Raw genomic sequence first — 25,251 nt, 5'->3', positions numbered from 1 at the left:
TTTCTCTATGCTTTCCTATGTCTCAATGCTATCCTATGGTATTTTTAACTTGATATGTTATTTGAACTATATATATGTTTATTTGGGTATGTATATACTCTTATGTGGTTAGGTATGTGTATATGTATATATACATGATACTTATTGCTTTTTATATATACCGTGGGACTCCCACTTCGACGACGGGGAATATTCAAGCATGTGAATCTATGAAAGACACCAATACTGGAGAACCACAGTTTACAGGTAAGTAACATTTGTTCTTTTGTGGCCCTCGTCACTTTAGACTACAGGGGTTGTTTCCCAGAGGAGGGTAGCTGTATGCCCAAGCTTACTTATAGACTTCATTCAGGGCACTGTGTTGGTACAGCCAGGGAGGGAACCTCCCAGTGTGAGCACCAAGTTGCTCCACTGGAGGTCCATCAGGGTATTGACTCTGAGGATAGTGTTCATGGGACCCAGAGAAGAGGAAGGGCTAGGAGGCAGGTGCAGCCTGCCGTACGGAAACCAGTAAAGCCAGGGCTTCAACAGAACAAGAAAACAAGACTGGCTCAGGCGAGGCCACATCTGCCCTGCTGGTGCGGATGTGCTCTTAGAGAGACTTTTAATAGGATATCTGAATCAGGCAGACCCTTGCAAAGCACAGTGTGTGCCATTCTTCATAGGGACTGTGTTTCTAGGCTGGAAGTTTTGGATTGCCTGGCAAGAGGTATTTAATTTCAGGTTACAAACCCTGAGCTGAAATACTAGTTGCAGATTGTACAATGTCAGAGATGCGGCTGAAGGTAGGCTGTCTGTCACTTGAGGTTGCAGCCCCCATCTCTGAGAGCATCAGGGTTCCTGAGAAGCCTCGGAAGAGTCCCTTAGGAAGTGGAGTAAGGACAAGAGAGTGGTGTGCTTTGCCCTCAGAGTAAATTTCAGAGATTTCAGTGAACTATCAAGACCATGGGTAGGTGTGCCAGATCCTGACATCTTAGAAGAGAGACAGTATGGAGTACAATGGGTGGGCAAATTAGGGAGTGACAGCTAGAGGATGGTGCTGATAGGAACTGTAATTCCTCGGGCCACTGCAGTTTCAGTGTCTGAACGTACTCTGAGGGTTGTGGTGAGTACCTCAGGGCCTAGTAACTGGTCTAAGGGTATGTCCTTGGCATACAGTGATACCCAAAGGAAGATGGAGAAACCCACTTAATTAAGTGCAAGGTTTTCCTGAGAAACTAAACTACTGAATCCCTGTATGGGCTCATGGTGGCAACCCAAAAATGAGCCGTGTAGACAAGTGAGGCCTTGTGCCTGACTGTGCCCTGAGATGCATGGTACTGGGAAATATGATTCCCCAAGAAGTGCTTAGCTAAGGAACTCCTAAGTAGCGTCTTGAAGGCCTCAAGGCCAAGGTGCTTAATGTGTTGAAAGTGAGAAAAGCTAAATGTTAAAATTGACATGCCACTGTAGTAACAAGATTAAAAGTTCTACTCTACTGTGTAGCTGGAGCAGAGTTTCACTTTTTGTAAAAGCCTACGTCTGAATAAGTCCGCTTTTTTCTAGGACAACTTAGGGAAACTCTACAGAGACCATCGGGCACACTGTTGGAATATTTCACAAAACAAATTTTGCTGTCAATATATTTTTTGGTAATTCCACTTCAATGAGACTTTATACAATGTTTTTGTTTCTGCTGGAGTCCTGACAGCTTCATGAATTGAACATACCCAGCTGCACCCCTCCTGCAGAGACTGTGACCAGGCTTTTCCTCTTCAGTGCTGAGGATAAGTAGAAGAACCATGGATGTTAACTGGCACCAGAAGGAACCTTGGAAGGTTTATACTAAAACAGATGTATAAAGTGCACATGTTTTTGATGTGGACTTGGCTTCTACCACGTTGGCTTCTATTACTCCAGGTAGGGTGTCAGATGACTACAGACTCAGTTTAGATGGGGTTGAAAACGCATATACAGAGGGAGAGGTACATCCTTTTAACAGACTCGCATGTGGACAGATTGGAGCACCTTCATTGAAAGTAGCCTTTTGCCATCTTGGAAAAACACTCAAATGGTGCCTCTTGGGATTGTTTTTACCCAAAGTCGAAAAGTTGGGAGGAGCCATAGATGTGGATAGGCCCACCATCAAACATTGCAGAAGTATCACTATTTCTTGGGGCTCAAAGCAGTCTGAAAACAGCTGGATGAAAAGGACCGGGGCCTGACCATCTTTCTTCTTGAAGCACTTCTCAAGCGTGAGACCAACTGACCTGCTGTCATCCTGTGGCCATAACGGAAGAGACATGGCACCTTCGAAAAATTACTCACAAATCCAGTGGAACTGGACTCGTGCCTATGGCACTAAGTAAAAGGGCACCAGAGAAGAAGGACTCGGCCGTCCTAAGTAAGCAGTGGCAAAAGTTTGTCTCCCCATTAGATCTGTGTATGGAGTTTCCCAGCAGAGGCGTGCACGCAAGTCGGTTGACCCAATCCCAAATATGGCAGTCAACCACCACGACAAATGTTCATCTTTTTTTAGACAATATTTCCTCACTTCACATGTCTGTATTTTTGGTCCTTCCCTGTTCAATAAGACCACTTACCCTTTTCATCAGGAAAAGTATTGGATTGGAGGATGGTAGGACATTTTCTGTTGTATGTTGCATTTCTCCATTTCTCTATATTTTTCGGTTCCTATTGTAAGTCAGTGTCCACAAAGACTCACCTGACGTTATAGTTACTGCAAAATCCAGAGAGATACAAATACCTCCTTCCTAAACTTGCTTTCTTGGAAACATTAAAAAAATGCATAACTGTTATTCATTTTTTTTTTTTTTTAAACATAATTTTATTGATTTTACAATACAGGACGACATACAAAAGGCAATTATCAATGTCAATAACTGTGCATCACTCGTGGCAGCAGCAAAAGGCAAAACAGCGTGTGCATATAAGATATACCTATAATGCATAACTGTTATTCATACCCAATTATTTATTCATTAGATTTTTTTGTTATCAGGTGAGAAATCCTCATAATTCGTGGCTAGTTTGTTGGTTGGTTATTGCAGGTATATCACTATAAAGGGAAGAGTTTCTCTTTTTTCCTTTGTAGATGGCTGCATTATTCGGCCAGAAAGACTGTTTGGGCTTAGGAGGAAAGGGTGTTGCCTGCTGCTAGAACAGACTAACCTCCAATCCATTAAAAAAGAAAAGGTGAGCTAGAGCAGGTGCAAACCCCTGGCTACCCCGGCACTCTTTCTGTAATACGATCGCTGCTGTCTAGTGTGCTTTCTGTCTGCAGGGCAGTTTGAGGATAACATACCCAAGCAATGGCCCATGTCTTTGGGTTGCTCCCCCACCTTTCGAACTACCAGTTTGTCTACTAGGTGGATCATCAAGCAAGGATCCACTAGGGAGAGGCATCCCTACATTGGCCAAACTCCTGGAAAAATGTGTACTCCTTCAACTGACAAAGCATATCGACCATTTTGACCTGCTTAATAAATACCAATCAGGCTTCCGTGCAGGGCACAGTACAGAATCAGCCATGAAACAAATAATTGATGACTCGCTACAAATCCTGGATCAGAATGGATCATGCCTACTCATCCTGCTGGACCTATCCTCCGCTTTTGATACGGTCAAACATAAGAACCTGTTGGATCTTCTGAAGCACAGAATGGGTTTATCAGGTTCAGTGTTAAACTGGTTTACCTCATTTCTCCATAATCGAACACAACAATTCAGGGTCAACAACACCATGTCTAAACCCGTCCCAGTAACATTAGGAGTACCGTAAGGGTCCTCTTTATCCCTGACTTTGTTCAACCCCTTCATGGAACCCCTCACCGAAATTCTTCAAGCTTCTAACGTGCAATATCACATGTACGCTGACGACACTCAATTATACCTCAAGATCCACACCTTAGACGATATCAAACTGCTCAACACAACGCTTGGGAATACCCAGATATGGCTGGCAAAAAACCATCTCAAACTAAATGCCTTAAAAACCGAGTTCCTGCTTATAGCTCCACCAGCCCAAGTCCCTGTAATGCAAGATTGGATAAAACACCTTACGGCACTCAACGTCCAACCAATCATCGTTGACTCAGCGAAATCTCTGGGAATAACTCTTGACAGTAACCTCAGTATGCAAAAACACATCAGCAACGCTACAAAGGGAGCTAACTACCAGATAAATACACTGAGGAAGTTGAAACCCTTCCTGCCAACCAAGGACTATAAGCAAGCAGTTCAAGCACTTGTCATCCCCAGAGTCGATTATGGTAGCGTCTCTCTTTGCGGCCTACCCAAGGCAACCACAGCACCATTAAGAGCCACAATCAATGCTGCAGCGAGACTCATCACTGGGTCTAAAAGAAATGTTCACATCTCAACGGACCTCAAATCCCTGAATTGGCTACCCCTGGAAGCCAGAATTCACTTGAAGATAGCGTGTATGACGCATAAAGCCATGCACCACAAAACACCCAGTTACCTATCACAGAAGTTAACAATCTCCGGTGGGCTCAGATCCTCTAGAAGTGCGGAAAACTTAATTCTAAAACCACAGAGATTCAACAAGAAAAAAACATACAACCGTACCTTCCCAGGGATGGCACCAAGAATTTGGAATGCCTTACCACCTGAAACCAGACTTAACCCCTCTATTGCCTCCTTGAAAAAGGAAGTCAAATCAATTCTCATGGCCAAATTAACTTGAGTACGGGCCAAAGACGGGTTGTGATCTTCTTTAATGTTCCCATTACCCGGGCTAGGACAAGGGTCCAGGTAAGTTTTGGACATTCCATCTTACAGTTCCCTGATGCAAGGGGTTAGAGTCCCGTTGTACCTGATCACTTTGTTTTTGCAACATGTTTTTCTGTATAGATGTTACAATGTGCCTTTGATTTATGTATAAAAACTCTATTGACTGTTAAGCGCTCTGATACCCGCAAGGGTCTTGTTCGCGCTCTATAAAACTTTTCAAATAAAAAATAAAATGAATAAATCATTGGAAAAGGCAGTCTCTCCCCTTTCCAGTGGTACATCTCCTGTTGTGATAGGTACTGAGAGGGTTGAGCGGTGCTTTATTTACTTTCACTTTCTATAGTGAATATGTTAGTGTGCATTTTGCGTTGATTGTCCTTCACAATAAAAAAGCCTCAGGCTGCTGCGAAAGTTCTTCATCAACAGGTCGAGGTGGGGGCTTTAAAATAGAATCCCTCGGATGCAAGCACCAGAGGGATTCCCTACCCATAGTGTGGGGACGTCACGTTTATAGTCGCTGCACTAGAGAGGTAGTGTGAAAGACATGAACATCCCATTGCCCACATTTAGGGGATTAAAGACCTCACATTGTCGTGTTGTTTACAAGGTGTTAGGACCAGTTTATCCTGTTAGTAAGTGTAACTGGTTGCACACTGCCAATACCATCTGTGCCTTCAATTATTTCAGATTAACTGTACATTGAGCAAACTGTAAGCCAGTTTTGGGCTGTAGACTGTGAATCCATCTGTCAGTGACAGTTGAGTAGGATCACTCCTTCTTGACATTCCAAGGAACGTTTAAAATGCTGCTATTTTATCCATTAGTTGAGCAATGATGTTCCATTCTTTCCTTACTTCGTTTGCTAGTCTGTCAAGTACTGTATATGAATAAAGTGCGTAAATAATTAAATAAATGCAAATCAGTTCCCACCCAAACTGGCAGCAAGTGAAGTGTGTGAGGAGATGGCATGACATGAGTCTATTCTGACGGAGGTTGCTGCTGAATTGTGCAGTGTTTGGTGCTTTATAATGTTTTTTTGTGCTAACAGAAAAGCCTTAGAACAATCAATGTCTGAGCCAGCGGTGTCCCTTACCCTAACTATGACGTCCTGGTGATATTCAGACATAAAGGATGCCCTGCTGCAAGCTTTTTAACCTTATCTGACAGCTTTATTCTAGACCTGCTTTGTGGTATAATTTTGTTGACAGGTCTGAGCTTACTCTTTTTTATTGAGGTAATCTAATTGAGATTCTTAAATACTTTGCCCTCAATTAAGACTGTGTATGACACAGGTTTTCATTTGGGGATCAGAACGTCTGAATACTACTTGGATATTTGTGGAAATAAACCCCAGGGACATTTACTGCTGATGTTATGGCTACCCATAGATATTCAGCAAAGGGATTTTTGTACGATCCCTTGTGGTCTCCCTATGTCTTTAGGCACATTTAATACTCCTTCTACATCTAGACCATAACATAATACTACTCTAGGTAGAGAAGAGAGATTAGAGGTGCTGGAGACTGACTGGATGGTAGGGGTGATGGTAAACATGAAGCCTGTGAGGTGGTGCAGTCATTCGTAATCCACCACTGTTGATGGCTCTAAGTTCTTCAGAAGACTTCTGATTTGGAGGACTAAAGGGACAGAATCGCTAAGAATAAAGGAGGTATGGTGAGCAACTTTCACTTAATTCATCAGAAATGATTAAATTAGTATCAGTTTGTAGGCAGCATCACTTGATATAATACAGGTGAGTACATGGTTTTCTCCCATTATTTAGCACCTCTAATTTCACTGACGTAGCCATGTGGGTGTTGACTTCAAGCTACTACTGTATGTGCTGTACCCTCTGCCCCCTCAAACACACATTTCTCTCTCCTGTCTCGGTTCTTTTTCATTCTCTCTCTCTCTCCATCTCCCTCTCTCTCCTCCTTTCTTTGTTGCGGACACATCCCCTTCAGATCTTTAATGTTTGTTTTACTTTGTTTCTTTCTTTCTTTCTTTCTTTCTTTCTTGCTTTCTTTTCTCTCTCCCTCTCTCTCTCTCACACCGTCCTTTCTTTTGTCTTCTAGTTCCAGCGCCAGGCAGGAGAAGGGGATGAGGATTCTGATTTGTGGATTGGCTACTGTGCTTTCCATCTGGGAGACTACAAGCGGGCACTTGAGGTGAGTTTTTTTTTTTTTTTTACAGGGGGAGTCATTATTCTGGATAGGGTTGTGCATAATCTGTACCCACATGTTCAAAGAAAGGAGATTTTGGTACATCTGCATTTCACACAATATTTTCTTTATAGCAAAATATATTTTTTGCAGATATTCTATTCCTTCAGGGTAAAACACGTGAAAACACTTTGAAAAATGTTACTATGTTGAGTGTACTGTTTTCCTTGGTTATATTTTTGATCTCAAGGTGATAGTTTTGAGCATCTAAGTAACATTTTCTTGCATTTTTTTTCTTACAAAGTTTGTTGCATACAATTCTATTTTGGAGCCAACATGTGTTTCACCCCTTACAATGCCGGTATGGCAGGGGATTTCGCAAGGCTTTTTGAAAAAATATCACACATTGTAGTTCTGAAAAGTCTCTCCTGGTTTTGGTCAGGTCTATATCCTGAGTAATTCCTGGTTGAACATACGTGTGTGTGTGATATTTTTTCAAAAAGCTTTGAGAGTGCCCCTACCATACAGGCACTGTAAGGGGTGAAACACGTGTTGGCTGCATAACAGAATTGTATGCAACAAACTTAGCATGAAAAAAAATGCAGGACAATCTGCATAACTATACGCATAATAAAATTAAAAATACACGCAACTGTGCAAAAGTGGTTTTCTTTCTACTTAAATGCTCAAAACTATCGCCTTGAGATCAAAAATACAACCAAGGAAAACAGCACACTCAACACAGTGCCAGTTTACCCATAAGGAGGAGTTGGCCCAACCCTTAAGGAGTTTCAAAGAGTTTTCCAGCAACAGTTGTAAATACATTGTGGGTAAGGAAGGAGAGGGTCAGGACTGCAAGTCTGCACCAATCTCACTTTGAAAAATGTTCTTTACATGTCACTGAGAAAGTATACTTAAAATAAATATGAAGCAAAATGTGTTCTATATAGGAGGCATTGTTAGGAGAACTAATCTAATGAATTAAGTTACCTGGAAAAAAATTCTACACCTGCTAGATTAAAACAAAATGTTGCCATCTTTCTTTCTAGAATGGATTTTTTTTACTATACTCCTTTTGCATATAAACCATGTGTACAATTATTTTTAGGCATAGTGAATGAGTTACATACTGCTGATGTGTACAGTTGAAGGCTCTAGGTGAGAATACCATACAGGAGTCATGTTATCTTTCACTTTTGCTTATACCCATAGTTTTCCTCGAGGGCTGTGCCTTTAGCATGCTTTTTTCATGCCCAACATTATAAGCCAGTATTACTGTATATTTTATTGCCGGAAGGCAGAAAGCAGTGGTATCGGCGAGCTCAGATGGCTTATAGTAAGTTACTTTGCTTAAGACTGTGTAAATCCTAGTATAACAGCTACAAACCATTTAAGATCTGGCAGCCACATTAACCTTGGACCTCCAAATGGTTGTAAGTAGCCTCTTGGAAGACACTGCCGCTCATATTTGTGGAAAGTATAGTCCTAATCAAAATGGTGAGTCTACCATGCTTCTTGTATTATTTTGCCAATCTGCCGCTAGTAAGACATCAGCAGCCTGTTAGTAGACTTAATATGAAACCCAGAGAGACAGAGTTGCGCTAGGAACGATGAAATGGCAGGTTGGTCACGGGGGCATGGGAGTTCCAGACTTTGAAATGTACTGTGTGGTGGCTCTGACCCAGTGGATCGCTAATTGGATGGGTGGGCGAAATCTATAAAAACTTTTTGAAGAGCTGCATGTAGACGGAGGATTACTGATGGCTATACCCCATTGCCAAGTTAAAGTGTTCCCTGCCACATGTAGAACTTGTATCTGAACACTGCAGAGAACCCAGGGCAAGGTGTCCTATGCATCTGAAGTCGAATTGATAATCGTACTGTGTAGGAAAGTGCCCTTTTTGACCTTGGTCATTCCCACTTTTTCCCTGGTATATTATATGATTTCAACTGGGGGTGCACTGGGTTCCTACTAACCAGGTCCCCAGTGCCAGATCTCTTTCCCAAAAAATTGCAATTGTTTACCCAATTGGCAATACCTTTAATATCCTTTAAGTCCCTAGTAAATGGTGCCCTTAGTACGCCTGAGGTACAAAAGCGGGTCCCTAAGGACTGCAGCACGAAATGTGCCACCCTAAGGGCCCCCTCACCAAGCTCATGCAAACTGTCACTGCAGGCTGCGTGCCTAGGTGCAGACAAAAGTGAAAACACGACATGGCACACAGCCTGTGTGCCATGCCTATAGACACTGTATGCAGTATAGGTAAGTCACCCCTACAGCACGCCTTACCGCCCTAAGGCGGGGTGCACTATACTACATGTGAGGACATACCTGCAGGAGCAGATATGCCCCTGTGCTAGTCAGTTACATTACTGCCAATACAAGTGATCAGGGAAGCCATTTTAAAGCAGGTGCTAGATAACGGTAAAAACAAGTTCCCCAGCTACAGGATGGCTTCACTGAAAATTGGGATGTTTTGTATCAAACCTCTCTTATTAATAAACCCACACTGATGCCAGTGTCGGATTTAGTGATACATGCTGAACGACTGGTTTTCGCCAGCCTGCCTCTAGAGACGGGTTTTTGATCCCCAAGGGCGAGGGCATTTGCTCTCAGTGGGCCATAAACCAAGCCTGCTCAGTAAAAGGGTGCTTTACACCCCCGCCCACAGGATGACCTGTGGATTAGCATTCCAGTGGGGAGCTTCAAAGAGGCCCACTGCCTATGTTATGCACATCTGTATTCTCTCACAGGAGAGGAAACCGACTCCCTTTGTCCAGAGCCCTTTGGCAGCTGGACAGGCGGGGAAATTAGCTAGGCAAGACAGGCGTGTCCACCCTCAGGAGAGCACCACCCTTGAACTGGCCTACCTGAAGCGGGTGCAATTTTTAAGAAGTGATGCCCACTTCGGCCAGGAAGTAGTCATATAGGGGGCGCAGTGACCCCAGCGGTAGGTAGCTCATTGGCTACTAACCTATACTCTCCTAACACCACTAAATTCAGTATTTATAAGAGCCCTGGCACCAGGAAAGCCGATTTCTGCCAACCTATGAAGAATTAGGACACTCGAGAGCTGCAGAAGCACAGACTGTGGAAGAAGAAACTGACCGAGTGCCAGCCCCGCCAGTCTGCCTGCTGTTCCTGACCGAGTGCGCCAAAAGTCATCTCGTCCTGCAGCTGCTGTGCCTCCAAAGTAGAGGAGGCCTGCCTGCCTTCAACAAAGAATAAGGGACTCCTGTGGAGCTCCCTGCATCCTCCAGGCACCCCAAAGAAGACTCTGAGACTCCGGAACTGCAAAAACCAGATGCCGCAAAGTACCACTGCACCTGCGCTTCCTAACCTGAGCTGAAGTGGGCCAATGGTGCCAGCGTGGTCCCCAGGCCCTCTTGAGACAAAGCCCACCTTGGATATGCCCACTGTGGACTTCCCAACACCGCCTGCGGCCTTTGTTTGCAGTCCCCTTCTAACATATGTGCTCCAGGTGATGAAAATCCAACACTTAAAGACACTTCTGCACCCGTCACCTCTGAAGAACAGGGCTAAAGCTGTCCCCACGTCCCCGAGCCTCGCAAGAGTTGAGCCCCATCGCTGGTTCAGCCCGACTGGTTCCCCAGTCCGGGCCTGCAGCCTCTTTTCTAACAGACCGATCTCCATAGACTTGAATGGGGCACCCAACACTGTAAGGCACCTCTGCACCCCAGTGCTGCCCAAAGTGGAGTGTTGGTGCTGCATTGGACTTGCACCATACCCACATTAAGTCCAGAAGATTGGTCCTGTAAGTTGCAGTTGAGTGCCCGTATGCAATACATGTTTTTCCTGCATACGTTAACAGCAGGAAGTGCTTCAATTACAATTTAAAGTATCAAAGTCACCCGATGCAGAAAAACACACCTCTGCACCCGGCCCCCCCGTGCCTCCCAAGGTGACCTGTTTGTGCTGCCTTGGACTTTGCTCCATACTCACTTAAGACTGGAAAGGTCCCGTAAGTAGTAGTTAAGTGCCCGTATGCAGCAGATGTTAACCAAGGAAGAAAACATTGCTGCAAAGTGCTTCAATTACAAATTAAAGTATTGAAAACCTGTTTTCTTCAGGCCTGCTATTTTAAAAAGTACTTGCCTGATTTTGATGATCTTGGTGCTTATATAAAGTTATATAAAGATAATTGTTATTTTTTATAAATTGGTGTGGATCTCCTCATTGAGTCGTTTGTATCATTTATTGGCTGTGTGTGTGCAGCAGATGTCTAACACTCCTCTCTGATAAGCCTAAGGCTGCTCGATCACACTACCCTCTAGAAGAGCAACATGGGATTGCTAGAGCAAGCCCCTGTCCACTAGTAAGGGAATACCTGGACTCTTTGCACGGTATAGCTCTTTTCGGTATACCATATAAAGAGCCTGCTTCCTACATATTGACACATGTAATGTTCAACAGCAACTAAGAACCAAAGGGCTGTTAGCAGGTGGGGCTAGATACGGTAGGGAATCTGTCAATACAGGGCCATGACAGTGAGTGTGCACATGCTATGGGGTATTACAGACTAAGAAAGGCAGACACATGGATACATGTAGGCTGTGTTCATGATGGTCTAAGACTAATTACCTGGATTTATAGGGCCCTACTGAGTTTGAGAGGGGCAACTATGGCCAGCTTAAGCTATAGGTGGGAAGCCAACATTGTCCCACTCCTCTTCATGAAAAGGTCTGCCAAAGTTTTGGAATGCCCCAGGAAAGTATCTGGAAACGCTGGACTGTTATATATCCAATGCAACCAATAGCATAGGGTCTCTTTGACTTAGAAAGCACTCAGCAAAATGAACTTTGGTATGACATCGACCTGTTTCCACTGCCACGCTGAACAAGCGGGATTCATCCATATGATGTGAGAATGCCCAATAGTGGAGCATTCTGGCATGATGTCAACACTCGCATTAAGAGCACAGTGGGGATGCATTATTAAAAGACTGTGGATGGCTGTATTTCTTTGCCTAACCTTGCCTCAAAAGTAGATAAAGCCAATGCAAGATTTGCTGATCTGCTGCTGGCATGGGGCGTCAACGATATTGCCATGCATTGGAAGGCCAGCGCAGGCCCTCTCATAAAACAGTGGTACAATGCTGTCACAGAATTGTTGGTTAGCGAAAGCACAGCGTTGCATAGAGAAGAGGCTGGGGGTTAGGAAATTCCCAATTACTAATGCCTGGGACAAACACCCGGTCACATTCTCTCGGCTGGTTAAAAAAGACGACAAACTGCCCTAGAGGGAATCTCTAGTGAAAACATAAAATAAAAGCCCTAACAAATATGTATAACTTCACCACGTCTGTGCAGCACAGCCATGCCCCTCAACAGTCGTTTTAACAGCTAACAGAACTGCACAAACTCATTGGCAAGAGCTCCATTGACCCCCACAATCTTGAAATCTGCTCAGTGGCCCCTGCCCCTCCTTCTTAGTTCGCTCCACTTATCCTTTATTGAGTGTAGCATCACGCTGTCGAAGTATGGTCTATTTCCAGACTGGTATGAGTGGATGTTACATTGTTGGATATGCATTTGTAAATGCATTGCTTACCTGCCCAGGCACATACATTGGTACATTTACTCGATACAGCAGCAGAATAAGAAAGCACAAAGTCAATTGTTGAACACGAGTTTCAAGTGTATAATTAATGTACTCCTTGTGGGAGTATACCCACAGGGAATATTCGTAATGTAACCAATTGTTGTGTTTGAAATGCTAATACAAATGTTTAAAAATAAAAACCTTGGGCCTCCAAAGTTCAGCCTAGCAACCCTACTCCTACATGGTCTGCAATGGCTGCCGGTTGAGGGCAGAATACCGTTCGAAACTCTGGGCCTTATTCAGAATTTGGCAGATACGGAACAATCACCAAAAAGCATCACATATTCCACCTGCCCTATTCACAGTGCATAGCTGTCCCATACACTCTAAATAAGGCAGGTGGGTCATCACCCACTTTTTGGTGGGTGTCCTGCGTCAACAAAACTCTAAATAAGCCCTTTCCCTTGTGTCTCCAAATAGAAGATACTCCTTTGCTCAGTTCTTGGAGCTAAAATATATCCAATTTTATGAAATGAAACACACCCTGTAGGTGAACAGGATTATTTCCCTTGATTCTTTCATGGAAGATACCCCATTTGTCAGTCCTTGGGGCAAACAAAAATCCAATTTTATGAAATTACACTCACCATGTAGCATGAATGTTCCTGCACTGCTTCACCTAATACTTTTGACCAAAGTCTGTTCCTCACTTTTCTAGCGCATCATAGCCCTTCACCCTTGGATACCATTCCAGATGTTGTTCTCTCTAACCTTCCTCTGCTTGTCCGCTCCTGGAAGCACAGTGTAAAGCACATCCCTGCTACTCCATGTCTAATAGCCTTCCAAGAACCCTGGTTCCATAAATAACATTGGTCCACTGTTTTGTTTCCTTTATTGTTATCTCTTTCTGGGTGTTTTCTCCTTTCTTTTTCCCTTTTCTACTCCTCACCTCCCACAGAGGTATGTCTTACTTTGCCACTCACACTTCCCTTATAGGAGTTCACCTTTGTCAGTAAGCAAGAGGCCTGCAACCCTGATGTCTGGGTGAACCTGGCCTGCACCTACTTCTTTTTGGGGATGTACAAGGAGTCTGAGGAGGCAGCCATGAAAGGTGAGTGATGCATGGTGTGAGTGGAGGCCCTAGTTATAGAAAACTCTCCTGTATGAATGAAAGCTGTACTGGCCTCATAGTATGGGCATTGAGCTGAAACATATTCTTTAGGTCAGCTCTGTAATGTTTGAGGGTTCTTGCATTTTCCATACTTTTCTGTATGTCTCATTTGGTCATTTACTTCACTTATTAATTCTTTTGCCTTTCTGTTCAGTACTTATCCCAGGAAAACCCAGGTACTGTTTAGTTTCAACATGAGTACAAACAGGCACCTTACCCACCTTTGATAATTTAGTCTTGGTATCAGCAGGTAGATGAGATGACACTGGCTCACGTTAAATATCATGAAGTCTGATGGTTTTAGGTTACCAGCCAATTTCCTATTTAGATGCAGATCTTGTCAATGTTGCAGGCTCCATAGTCCCCTCCTCTTTTATTTTTCAGTCGTAAAGCATGAGGAGTATTTTTTATTTCTCTCCTCCCTTCATAGTCTGGAACCAGTTCACTGAAAGTTTACCTGCCTTAAATTGTTGGGACTCCCACCTCACCACTTTCATGGTTCTTCTGTCTCATTTAGAGTTTGTGGAATCCCCAGGTTTCGGATGGGCGGGCCGCAACTTGCTCTACTGTGGAGACCTATGAACAGCAATCCACCAAAGGGTCACTGCATCAATCATCTGAAAGTTCACCCTTTCTGATGCAGGTCTTGCAATACATATTTTTCTTGCCTGGTACTCCCATGCCTTTCATGGACCCAAGCAGGCAAACCAATCAGTTAGCCCAATGCTCAGGGAGAAAAGTCCCTGCACATTGGTGTTATTGACTTTTTGTATTTCAGAACAAAATCCTGGTTTGGGCCATGACATGTCCAATGGCTGGCATCAAAGTTTTGCTGAAAGGGCTCCCACCGTATTGATGAAAGCACTTTCATGAAAATGATCCCCTACAAGCTGGCAGAAATCGCTGAATTGGGTGGGAGGTCATCTGCCAGGCATTCTGCTGCCATTCTGACAGCCCGCCCAAGTTCAAATGTCTTTTATGCAGTTGCTGATGCATAATTGGATTATGGCAGCTGCCTGTATCTAGGCCTACCTTCTTAATACAGAGATTTTAGCATATCCGGCCAGCAGTCACCTGCCTGCTCCTGAGCCTTTGAAAAAAGGGAACTACAGCTGACTCTGCTTCAGAGACTTTTCCTGACTCGCATATACTCAGAATTATTTACTCATCTCTGTACATCGTTCACAAGCAGGCAGAAGAATTTGGCCTCTCATTCCAACAGAAGACGTTCAGCCATTCTTCATTAGTAGATCTTTTTCATCGTTCATTACCAGCAGGGAATTCCATTAGTGTTGAGTGCAATCTGGAACACTTAGAAGTCATCAGTAATTGTAATTGCCATTTATAAAGCGAATTATCACCTTCAGGTCTCTAAGCGCTATGAGAGAGAGCCCTACCCTAATACATGGGGGGGGTTGGCAAGTTAGACTGTGCCCCAGGCTTCCGAAAAAAGTACTGTCTTTAACTTCTTCCTAAATGGGAGAAGGGCATGTTCCTTACGTATATTCTCCGGCAAGTTGTTCCAAAATTGGTGGATGGAGGTTGAAAAAGCTCTTCCTCCTTTGGAAGACAGGCTAAAGCGGGGGCAGGCCAGCAGGCTGGCCTCCGAGGACCGTAGTATCCTACTAGGCGTGTAGTTGACTAAGCGGTCTTAGATATACCTGGGAGCTTGGCCATAGTGAAAAAACTGTCTTTATGGGTTGCAATGGTTCAGATATAGAAGTGAAAATCCACTGTCATTCAGTTGTGGTTACCTTCATCAGCTCCATCCTTCCAGTCCCCAGATAAATTCTTCTTTAAATTCTAGTTTGCCAGTAGGTGCATTATAGTTCCAGTGGCGACGATAATTGTAACTTGTCAATTTCAGTCATCCTTCAGTTTTTATTACTCAACCATAACTTAACATGAGTTTTTTCAGTGAATGTTTGTGGTGTTTTTATTATATTTGTGTTGTTAATTTACTTTTTAAGTTTGCAAACCACAACCTAGAGCAAACACTTTAATGAGGCTTTTGCTTTATGGATCTGGTTTCCTTTATCTTGAACCACCAGTTTTCGAAATCTCTATTAATAGGGTGGTTCTTAAACTGACAATCAGTTTGTGAAGGGTGCGTATTCATGAACAGTATTTAGCTTGTGAAACACTGACTTGGATTTGTGAACCATATATTTGTTCCGGATATGGTTCATAAAATGGTTTCGACTTCCTAAGTCATCAGCCTATGTTGACAAACTGTTTCTTGGGTTCACACACCTGTTCTGTTTTCAAATGTATTTCTTTGTGGGAATTTTACACCCATTTGAGCTTGTTCTGTGTGCAGCTTGTTACTGCTTTTGATGTACTTGGTTCCTGAACCACCCATCCTGCGTCACAATCCGATTAATGGCAGAGAGAAACAAATACTTCATTGTCCAATTAGACAAGGTTTGATTCGTTGGAAGTTTGTGAACTACATCTCCTTTCAGACAATCAATCAAAAAATGTTCTTCAAATCATGTAAACCCGTTTACAACCTTCAAGGGACAGCTATGCAAAAGGTGAATCCTTTTCAAGCGTGGATTTTAGATTATTTTCACTTATTAAATGGCAAATAGCTGAAACATTTCCACCAAGCCATATAACCACCAAGCCGCATATTCTGACACAGCGCCGTGTTCATGCCAAATTAGCAATACATCTGGGTATTATTTATTGCTGTAGCAGAAAGCAAGAATTGCCACAAAGGATTTATTACACACACCTCAAAAATTGTTTCTTTTCTTTATTAACTCCTGAATCTACCAATTTCTGTCAAATTTGGAATGAATAATCAAATCTGAGCTGATCTGCTGCATTAGGTAGAAATTCTTCAAAGTGTAAAAAGTTAGCAAAAACATCATTTTCTTTGGACCCTGTGTCTCCTCTATAACTGTGGAGGAACAATTAAAACAAGATTTAAGACTGAAACAAAATAAATAGTTTTCTGTTCTTTTTTTTTCTTTGTTAGTGAAAACTCTAATGCAATGGCATCATTTTAAAATAGGTCGAGCCACCTTTTGTTTTTTTAAGTATTTGTTTTTTTCTTCAGTGTCCTAAACTTGTTTTTAAAATGAGCTCATACTTTTTTCTATAATGCCCCATTGAAAGATTTTACTAACTACTGTAGAACGATAGGGAAGCTTCATGAACTCCAAGTGAACTTTTGCCTTACTGGAACCACAACAAGGGCAATTTCAAACATTGTAAGTGAACCATGTAGACTTTATTGTGTCAAAATGAGCCTCTTTTCTCGTAGAACACCCTCTGCTTCAGATAAGGGACAAGGGGCACTTACGTTGGCTGCTGCAGTCCAACCTTCAGCCACAACCTTCTTTTCGAGTCAACTTCAGCAACAAGAACCTAGCAGACAGCACCATGAACATCTCAACACTAATTACTTGCCATTGAGAGATTTGATGTCAAAGGCAAGTACCAGTGATTTCTTCCCCTGCATTAGTTCCCACGAGACCTTGATATTTGAGGATCTAGACACCATACAGGTCTGTCTGGGACCCTAAACATAATAACTCTAATATTTTTGCCTGCATTTAGAAGAAACAACACTGTTAATCCTTCCCTTCTGCTACTAAGGTATCAATGTGGACTGGCTGTTCACTTTCAACAGTCCTAGATTATACTTCTGCTTATGATTCTCAAATGGGGATGCTGGACCCGTTGTCCCACCCCAATCCCCCCTCCCTTATTATACAACAGCTCAATCTTCTGGTATCCTTGCTTCCGATGACATTTAATTTATTGGAATCACTTGAAAAAGGTGCTTAATATCAGATCTTCATCTAATAACATTCACTAAGTTTAAGACCCTGGAGCTTACCTCTGCTACTGAAGTAAAATGCCATTGTTGCTGGGATTTCTAGAAACAGCAGTGATCACAACCTGTACAAGATCTTGTCAACAGTGAAAAGAGATAAACCATAAGGTTTCTCCTAAATAAGCATTTTCTTCATCGACCATCCATATGTGGACTCAATGGAAATATCCAGTGCTAAAAAAATGAGTCTTTTATGCTTCCAGATTGTTTTTTTTTTTTTTTTTTTTTTTTTTTTTTTTTGAAACCGTTTATTGCAATCTCAAATAGTTACAGGTATGGGCCTACAACCATCTGGCCGGCCGCTAGAGTGGCAGAAGCATATGACATACATACAGAAAAATCTCTTGGTGGTGCAAAAAGGGTAAATCAGGAGATATCAGTAGTGCAGGCCACATAACTCCAAACCCACAATACGGTTTCCTTTTGTCGAAACACAGCAACACAAAAAACCACACCCGCAAGGCAACCCGCAATCCCAAATGACAGCACGCGCTCCTTAAGTGGGGGACCCCAACCAATCACCAAACTCTGATGAGGGGAATGAGAACAGATCAGGGACTGGGGAACCACGTGCCCATGGCTGGGGGAGGGGGTCGGCTAGGGGGACGGAGCTGGTGAGGCAGCCGGCAGCAGTGGCGGCTCGCAGATATCCCCGCGATAGGCGTTCCAGGGGCCCCAGATTTTCACCCACGCCCCAGGCTTACCCCTCGCAACATACACCACCTTTTCACGAAACATACACCAATCCATGTGTTCTTTCCAGGCCGATACCGCCGGGGGCCTCTGGGATCCCCACAATTGAGCAATGTCACGCTTAGCTATCATGTATCCCAGAGTCACCCACCGCGTCTGCGGAACCGAGTAGTCGGTTGGCTCCCACACATTCAGCAAGCATCTCCTCGCTTCAGGCAACAGCGCGACACGCGTAACCACTCGCAGGACCTCGTGCACACCACGCCAGAATCGCTCCACCTTTGGGCATTCCCACAGAATATGCAAGAAAGTTGCCAAAGCACCACAGCCACGCTTACACAGTCCATCCTCAGCAAAGCCCATACGTAAAAGCCTTGGCCCCGTCATGTAAACCCGGTGGAGGATCTTAAGCTGGACGAAGCGAAGGCGAGCCGGGATGGCCACCTCCTTCGGAGAGGCCACCGCGGAAATCCAGTCCTCGTCATCCAATTCCAGCCCATCGGCAACCCAGGCCTCGCGGAGGCCAGTCAGCAGGCCCGATCGGTCGTTGATCAGTTTTTTATATATAAGGGAGATCGTGCTGTCTGGGACATGGCCATCCAGCACTCTGTCCTCTAGGGGGGAAGACTCCGGAATGGACGCGACATCCGGGAAGACGGAGCCCAGCGCGTGGCGGACTTGTAAGTACCGAAAGTACTCACTGCCTTGCAACTGAAACTCCGTCTGCAGCGTCTCGAAAGTTTTGAATCCCCCCCTCGTCCAGAGATCTCCCACGGTGCTGATACCGATCGTGTCCCACTTCTCGAAGCCCTTCGAGGTCCACAGGGAGCCCAACCTCGCAGACGCATAGAGCGGTGTCGCCCGGGTCAAACGGTCCTTCCACCCCATAGCTGCGTTAGCCGCGTGCCATACACGCACCATGACACGCGTCGGTCCCGTCAGGCGAGGGTCCGGCGCGCCAGAATAGAGCGCTCGATTGTAGTCGCCACCGGGCAGGAGCATCTTGTCCATTTCAAATGCCGGGTTCAGGGCGGGCCCGTAAAGGCCATGATTAATCGCAGCTAGCTGGGAGGCCCAGTAATACCGCTTAATATCCGGGAGGGCGACCCCCCCATCGTACCACGGAAGCGTCAATTTAGCCAAGGCAATACGTGGCCTCCCATCCCAGAACAGGCGACGCTGCAAACTCTCCACCTCTCGGAAGTAGCGCGCCGGGACCAAGTCCATAGTGTTCTGGAGAGCGTACAGAAAGCGCGGCAACGACATCATCTTAAACAAGGCCGCTCGGCCGAGCGGCGAAAGCGGCAGACGCCGCCAACGCACCACGTCCTCCCTCAAGCGCTGGAGGGGGGGGCAGCAAATTCCGCTCGTAGCGGGCCTCCGGGTCCAGAGTAATATATATACCCAGGTACCGAAACCCCTGGGAAGCAATCTGGATCGGACAGTCCCGTGGTAGGACCGGAGCCTCCCCGGCAAGCACATATACACAGGATTTCCCCCAGTTGATGACGAGGCCTGAGTTGCGACCGAATGAACGCAAAACATCAACTAGGACGATCAGTGATTTACGCGGGGAGGCGAGATATAGAAGGATATCATCAGCGTAGAGAGACACACGGTCCTCATGCTCGGGGGTCCAGCGGAGACCACGGATGGAAGGGTGCCACCGCAGCCACTCCGCCAGGGGCTCCAGTGCCAGTGCAAACAGGAGAGGCGACAGGGGGCAACCCTGTCGCGTGCCCCGTCCCAGTGCGAATGGAGCCGAGACTCGTCCATTCACCACCACCTGCGCCAATGGGCCGGAATACAACAACTTGACCCAGCCGATGAAGCCCGGTCCGAAGCCAAACTTCGCCAGCATCGCCCAAATGTATGGCCACTCGAGCGTATCAAACGCCATGGTGGCGTCCAAGGACGCCAAGATGGCCGGCTCCCGCACGAACGGGACACGCGCGAGCACCCCGTGCAAGCGTCGCAGATTAAGGGCCGTGTTACGATGGGGTATGAAGCCGGACTGGTCTTGGTGGACCAAATCGCCCACCACGCCGACCAGCCGGTTGGCCAGCACCTTGGCGAGGACTTTGGGCTCCGCGTTCAAGAGCGAGATGGGCCTATAGGATGTGACCCGCTCACGGGGTCTCCCCTCCTTGTGGATCACCACGATCGTGGCCAGACGCTGGTCCGGCGGAAGGGAACCCCGCGAGCGTGCCGCCAGGAACATCGCGCGCAGGTGGGGCGCCAGTACATCCGGTCGCAGCTTATACAGCTCGATAGGGATGCCATTGGGGCCCATGGCCTTGCCAGATGCGACCGAGCGGATAGCAAGGGCAATTTCGTCCGAGGTGGGAGGAGCGTCCAGCGAATCCCTGTCCTCCACCGAAAGGGAGGGCAGCGCGATGTCCCGGAGCAGGGCATGGGAATCCTCCTCCGAGCAGGGAGAAACCGGGGAATACACCTCGCGGAAATAATCCGCGAAGCAGGAGACAATGGCGTCCGGCTCGGTGACACACACACCATCCATCCTCTCGATCAACGGAACCACACGACTCGCTCTCTCCTTTTTGTCCAACCACGCAATCAATTTACCAGCCTTATCACCCACATCATACAGTCGCCCCTGTTGCTCTCTACTGAGGCCCCTGGCCGCCTCCGTGACGAGGGCCCTATATGCCGCCTGCTTGAGGTGTAGAACATGCAATGTGGCATCCGTCACCCCGCTCCCCAGGTCACCCTCTAGTTCAGTAATTTCGGCCTCCACCCGGGTTACCTCCTCCCGCTCGCGCCTCCGGGCATGGGAGATAAGGGAGAGGGCCTCCCCCCTGAGAACTATCTTAGAAGCCTCCCAAAGGGAGATAGCCGAAGGGACAGACCCCACATTCTCCTCAAAGTACCGCTGCAGGGATTTGATCAATTCTGCTCGAATATTGGGGTCGCGCAGGTACCAGGCATTGATTGGGGCTACCCTGCCCTCCCCCCTCGGGAAGACATCAAAGTGCAACAGTAATGGGGAGTGATCTGAAATACCCCGCGCCAAATGGCGCACCTCTCCCACTCTCCCAGCATAGGCCGCAGGGACAAGGACATAATCAAGCCGCGAGAGGCTACCATGGGCACCCGAGTGGAAGGTGTATTGCAGCTGCGCGGGATGCTTTAGTCGCCAGCAATCCACCAATCCTAGTGTATCTAAAAGGCCGGACAGCCACGCCTGTGCCCGGGGGAGGTCCCTGGGGGGATGACGATCCATAGACCCAGAAGCCACCGCATTGAAGTCTCCCCCAACTACCAGAAGCCCACCCGGGAGGTCAAGGAGGAGGCGCCCCAGGTCCGCAAACGTGGTAGATTGCAACCCCGGCGGAACGTACACTGATACAAAGACGACCACTTTGCCCTCCATTCTACCCACCAAGACAGTGTAACGTCCCCTCTCATCATGGCGCACCTCATCAATCTCCAATGGGAGCGAGTTCTTAATCATGATGCCCACCCCCCGCGAGCCCGAGGTGAAGCCCGAATGGGCCGCCAAGCGATAGCCTCGCCGATTCATGGCATGAAAGGAATTACCTATAAGGTGTGTCTCCTGCAGGAAGACCACATCTGGTGAAATCCGTTTCAGATACTGCAGGACCACACCACGCTTAATCCTATCCCCCAGTCCGTTAACGTTCCATGATAACACAGTCAAATCCCTACCCCCCATCATACATGGAAGCCATCAGTCGTCCCCCAAAGAGCATCTCAAAAACAACAATACAGTAAAGGGTTCGCCTTGCGGTGCAAACAAACAACACTCCACCCCCGCCCACCCATCCCAACAAAACTCCCCCCTCCCTGCACCCCTGCATGAGCCCAGACAGCCCCCCCAAAGTGCAGTGTGCCTGTCGCCCCATAGATGAAAAACTAACTAGTCCCCCAGAGGAGGAGGGAAAGCCCCCAATGGACCCCGCACGACCTCCATAGGAGGGGAACATACACGATCAGTGAATGGTAACAGGAATGTTGTCCAGAGCAAGGCCTACTATTCACCCCTCAGTTCTGATCCCGCGAGCCCTCCCCGCCAACCGCACCCCCCCCCACCCCCCCGGCCCCGATCCCCCGGCAGAGTATCCAACCAGTCCCCAGCCGCCTCGGGACGGTCAAAAAAGTGCGTGCGACCATCCACCTCCACCCTCAGCTTAGCTGGAAAAAGCATTGAGTACTTAAGGTTCAGGTCCCGTAGGCGACGTTTAACTCCGAGAAAACTCAGTCTCTGCTTTTGGACTGTCGGAGTAAAGTCAGGGTAGAAATTCACGTCCATATTATCGAGCTTGACCGGTCCCTGTAGCCTGGAAGTCTGCAGGATAGCGTCTCTGTCCCGAAAGTTAAAAATCCGGGCAATGAGAGGCCGCGGCGGGGCTCCGGCCTTAGGTCTTCCTCCGGGGACCCTGTGAGCACGTTCCACCGCAAAAAGTTTACTCAGCCCCCGGGGCTGGAGGTGGGTGAGGATCAGGTCTTCCACAAACAAATCTGCCGCCTCCTCCTCCCGTCCCTCCGGCACCCCGACAATGCGAACGTTGGTCCTCCGGGCCCGACCCTCGGCGTCCTCCAATCGACGGTCCATCAGGGCGCTCGCCTGGCCAAGCCGGTGCACCTCCTTTCGAAGGGCCGCCACGTCTGTAGTGAGACTCGAGGTGGTGTGGGCCAGGGAGTCGACCCGGTCATTAGTTTTAGACAAGTCGGCCCTCACCAGGCCCACATCCACCAGGGCCGAGTCTATCTTCTGCGCCAGAGTATCAAAGCGCTGGTCCACCGAGGCCTTCATCTCGGCAATGGCGCCCATGACGTCCCGGAGGGTCAGATCCGCGGGCTGAGCAGACGCCTCAGCCGGGCCCGCGGGGGATGTACGCTGTGCCTCTGGGGATCCCTTCTGGAGGGTGTAGCGGTCCATACTATTTGACTGATGTGCCGGGCCACGGCGGGTCGATTTCACCTTTGCCCGGTCGCCATCTTGCTTTGTGGACATGTCTCACTCCCAAAGTCGTGCCAATCTCCTCAAAAGGGCCGATAAACCAGTTCACGGGTTCCGGGGGGGGATGCTTCCAGATTGTTGATTCGTCTCACTGGACCTTCTAGAAGGATAGTAAGAAAAATAGACCTCATAGACAAAGTATGTTCTACTAGTGGTTTATCCATACATATGGCAATTCAGATGGATTCCTAGGGAGGTATGACCGTTCCTAAAAGAGCAGGGTTGGAAACCTAATCCAGCATGGCCCATGAATAAGAGTTGAGCACATCTGGACAAGATATGATGGGCGGTGTTACCCTAAGGAGGTTCCTGACTTTTTACTCTCATGGAATACTTTGGCACACTTCAGCCAATATCGAAGTCAGTAGATTTAAGGTGGATTCTGACCCCATTATATGGTAAGGAGACATGGCTTTACCACTTATGGCACTAGGGCATAATACTCCAAACCTTCTTGTGCCAAGTTAATTTCAGAGAAAGAAAGTCTGGAAGTCTTCACAGTTGGAGCTGCTTAGTGTGAGGCTTTGCAAAGTTTGTGCTGTTTAGTGAGAGGCTTTGCACGTGTGGGGAACATACAGCAAGATGGCGCCCTTATAGCAAATTAAATTTCCCACTCTTGTTGTTTGAAGATGATGTGCCCATCTTAGATCAATGGTTAAAACTTCCCTTCTGTTTCACAGTGTCCACACTAGGAAATAATGCTACAGTGTTCCTGTAGCCAATACTTCATACTTGAATGAAGAGTTTCATATTTGCAAACTACAGTTATCTCCTAGAGAGTTTATTGGAAGACAGTTTGCTAATACAAAGACATATTCTGAAAATCAAGTTGTGTTGAAGTATGAACTTTAAATTACTTTGAGCATTTGACGTTAAACATGAATGTTTGCTAATTACTTTTGCAGTGACACAAGAGTCAACTAGAAATTAAGCTTAATATCATCAGTAGAGCACATATTTATGGATTTTGAGGTAGTTATCTTATCAATAGGAGGGAAGTGTTGATGAAAGTATGTAGAGTTACTCATCTCATGTTATGCTTCAGTTTCAGAAATAGCACGCTTTATACGAGAACACAGAGAGTTGGTTGCATAGACCTACAGTTAAGGTGTATCATTTTCACTGCTAAAAAAACATGCAGGAATTTCCTGACAGATTATTAAGATATCTCCTATGCCTTTAGATACCCACTTCAACCTGCAGTTATCAGTGCCCAGCACAGTGATGATTCAAAGCGGTGGTGTCAAGTGTCTCGGTTTTCTCTCTTGTCACATTCCCCTTACCCTGTTTCTACTATGGGTCGTAAGATGGAAAAGACAGCAGGCCTTTTAAATCTGTGCACCCAAGATATGGAATTAAACAGTCCACCCCAAAAATGCTCCAAATTATCAGAGTTGAAGACGCACCTTTTAAAAGAACATTACATCACAATGGAATTACAATCCAATAACCCACTACCTTTCCTATCACTCCTTTACTGTTTGATTGCCTTTAACCCTGTACAGTGTTCCCTGCTTTCTCAGCTGGGTTTGGGCTATAAAAATAACACATAAATATTCTCAATGTATGTGGTCATTAAGGGAGGTGGTAAGAGACTGATGGTGCATTGTTCCCTTCGGAACCCGAATAATAAGGTTTTTGCTTTCTGACTACGATCTCATCAGTTGGCTTAGAGAGGACAGAGACAACTTCTAAATGTATTTATTGCCTCTGGAAGGTATTTTGCTTTTAGTAATGAGGGTCTTGAATCCTGTGGGAGCCCTGCTTTTGCCGTGCGCCTGGTTTGGAGGAAAATGTACAATCTGGCATTTTTTTTTTTTTCTTTCTGAACCAAAAGGTTGTCAGACTTTGCCTTCATCCTAGTTTATTCAGAAACACATTCATGTTAAACTCCCCTAAGGCAACCCTGGGAAAAGTACCAGCTCAGCTTCCCAAACCCCAGTGACAGTGTTTTTCCCATTTCTTACTTTTTGGCACCCTGTGGTAAGAAGAGTATCCAAAATCTACTAGTTAAGGGGGAAACCACTATAAACGCATAGGTGCTCAATACGA

The 25,251-nt window shown here is 46.1% G+C and overlaps 1 protein-coding gene across 2 annotated transcripts in view; it reads left to right on the top strand.

Annotated features, from left to right (window-relative positions):
- Window positions 1-25,251, top strand: part of IFT56 (intraflagellar transport 56) — a 291,296-nt gene that overhangs the window by 24,264 nt on the left and 241,781 nt on the right. For both annotated transcript variants that reach the window (XM_085601180.1, XM_085601182.1), the window contains exons 3-4: window positions 6,831-6,923; window positions 13,477-13,591. In XM_085601180.1, the coding sequence (XP_085457306.1) occupies window positions 6,831-6,923; window positions 13,477-13,591 (208 nt within the window). The remainder of the gene's footprint in view (window positions 1-6,830; window positions 6,924-13,476; window positions 13,592-25,251) is intronic.

The sequence above is a fragment of the Triturus cristatus genome, chromosome 4_2 (assembly GCF_964204655.1).
Source record: "Triturus cristatus chromosome 4_2, aTriCri1.1, whole genome shotgun sequence".
Classification (NCBI taxonomy): Eukaryota; Metazoa; Chordata; class Amphibia; order Caudata; family Salamandridae; genus Triturus; species Triturus cristatus.
Note: the sequence above shows the minus strand (reverse complement) of the source record. Positions and strands in the feature narration are given on the sequence as shown.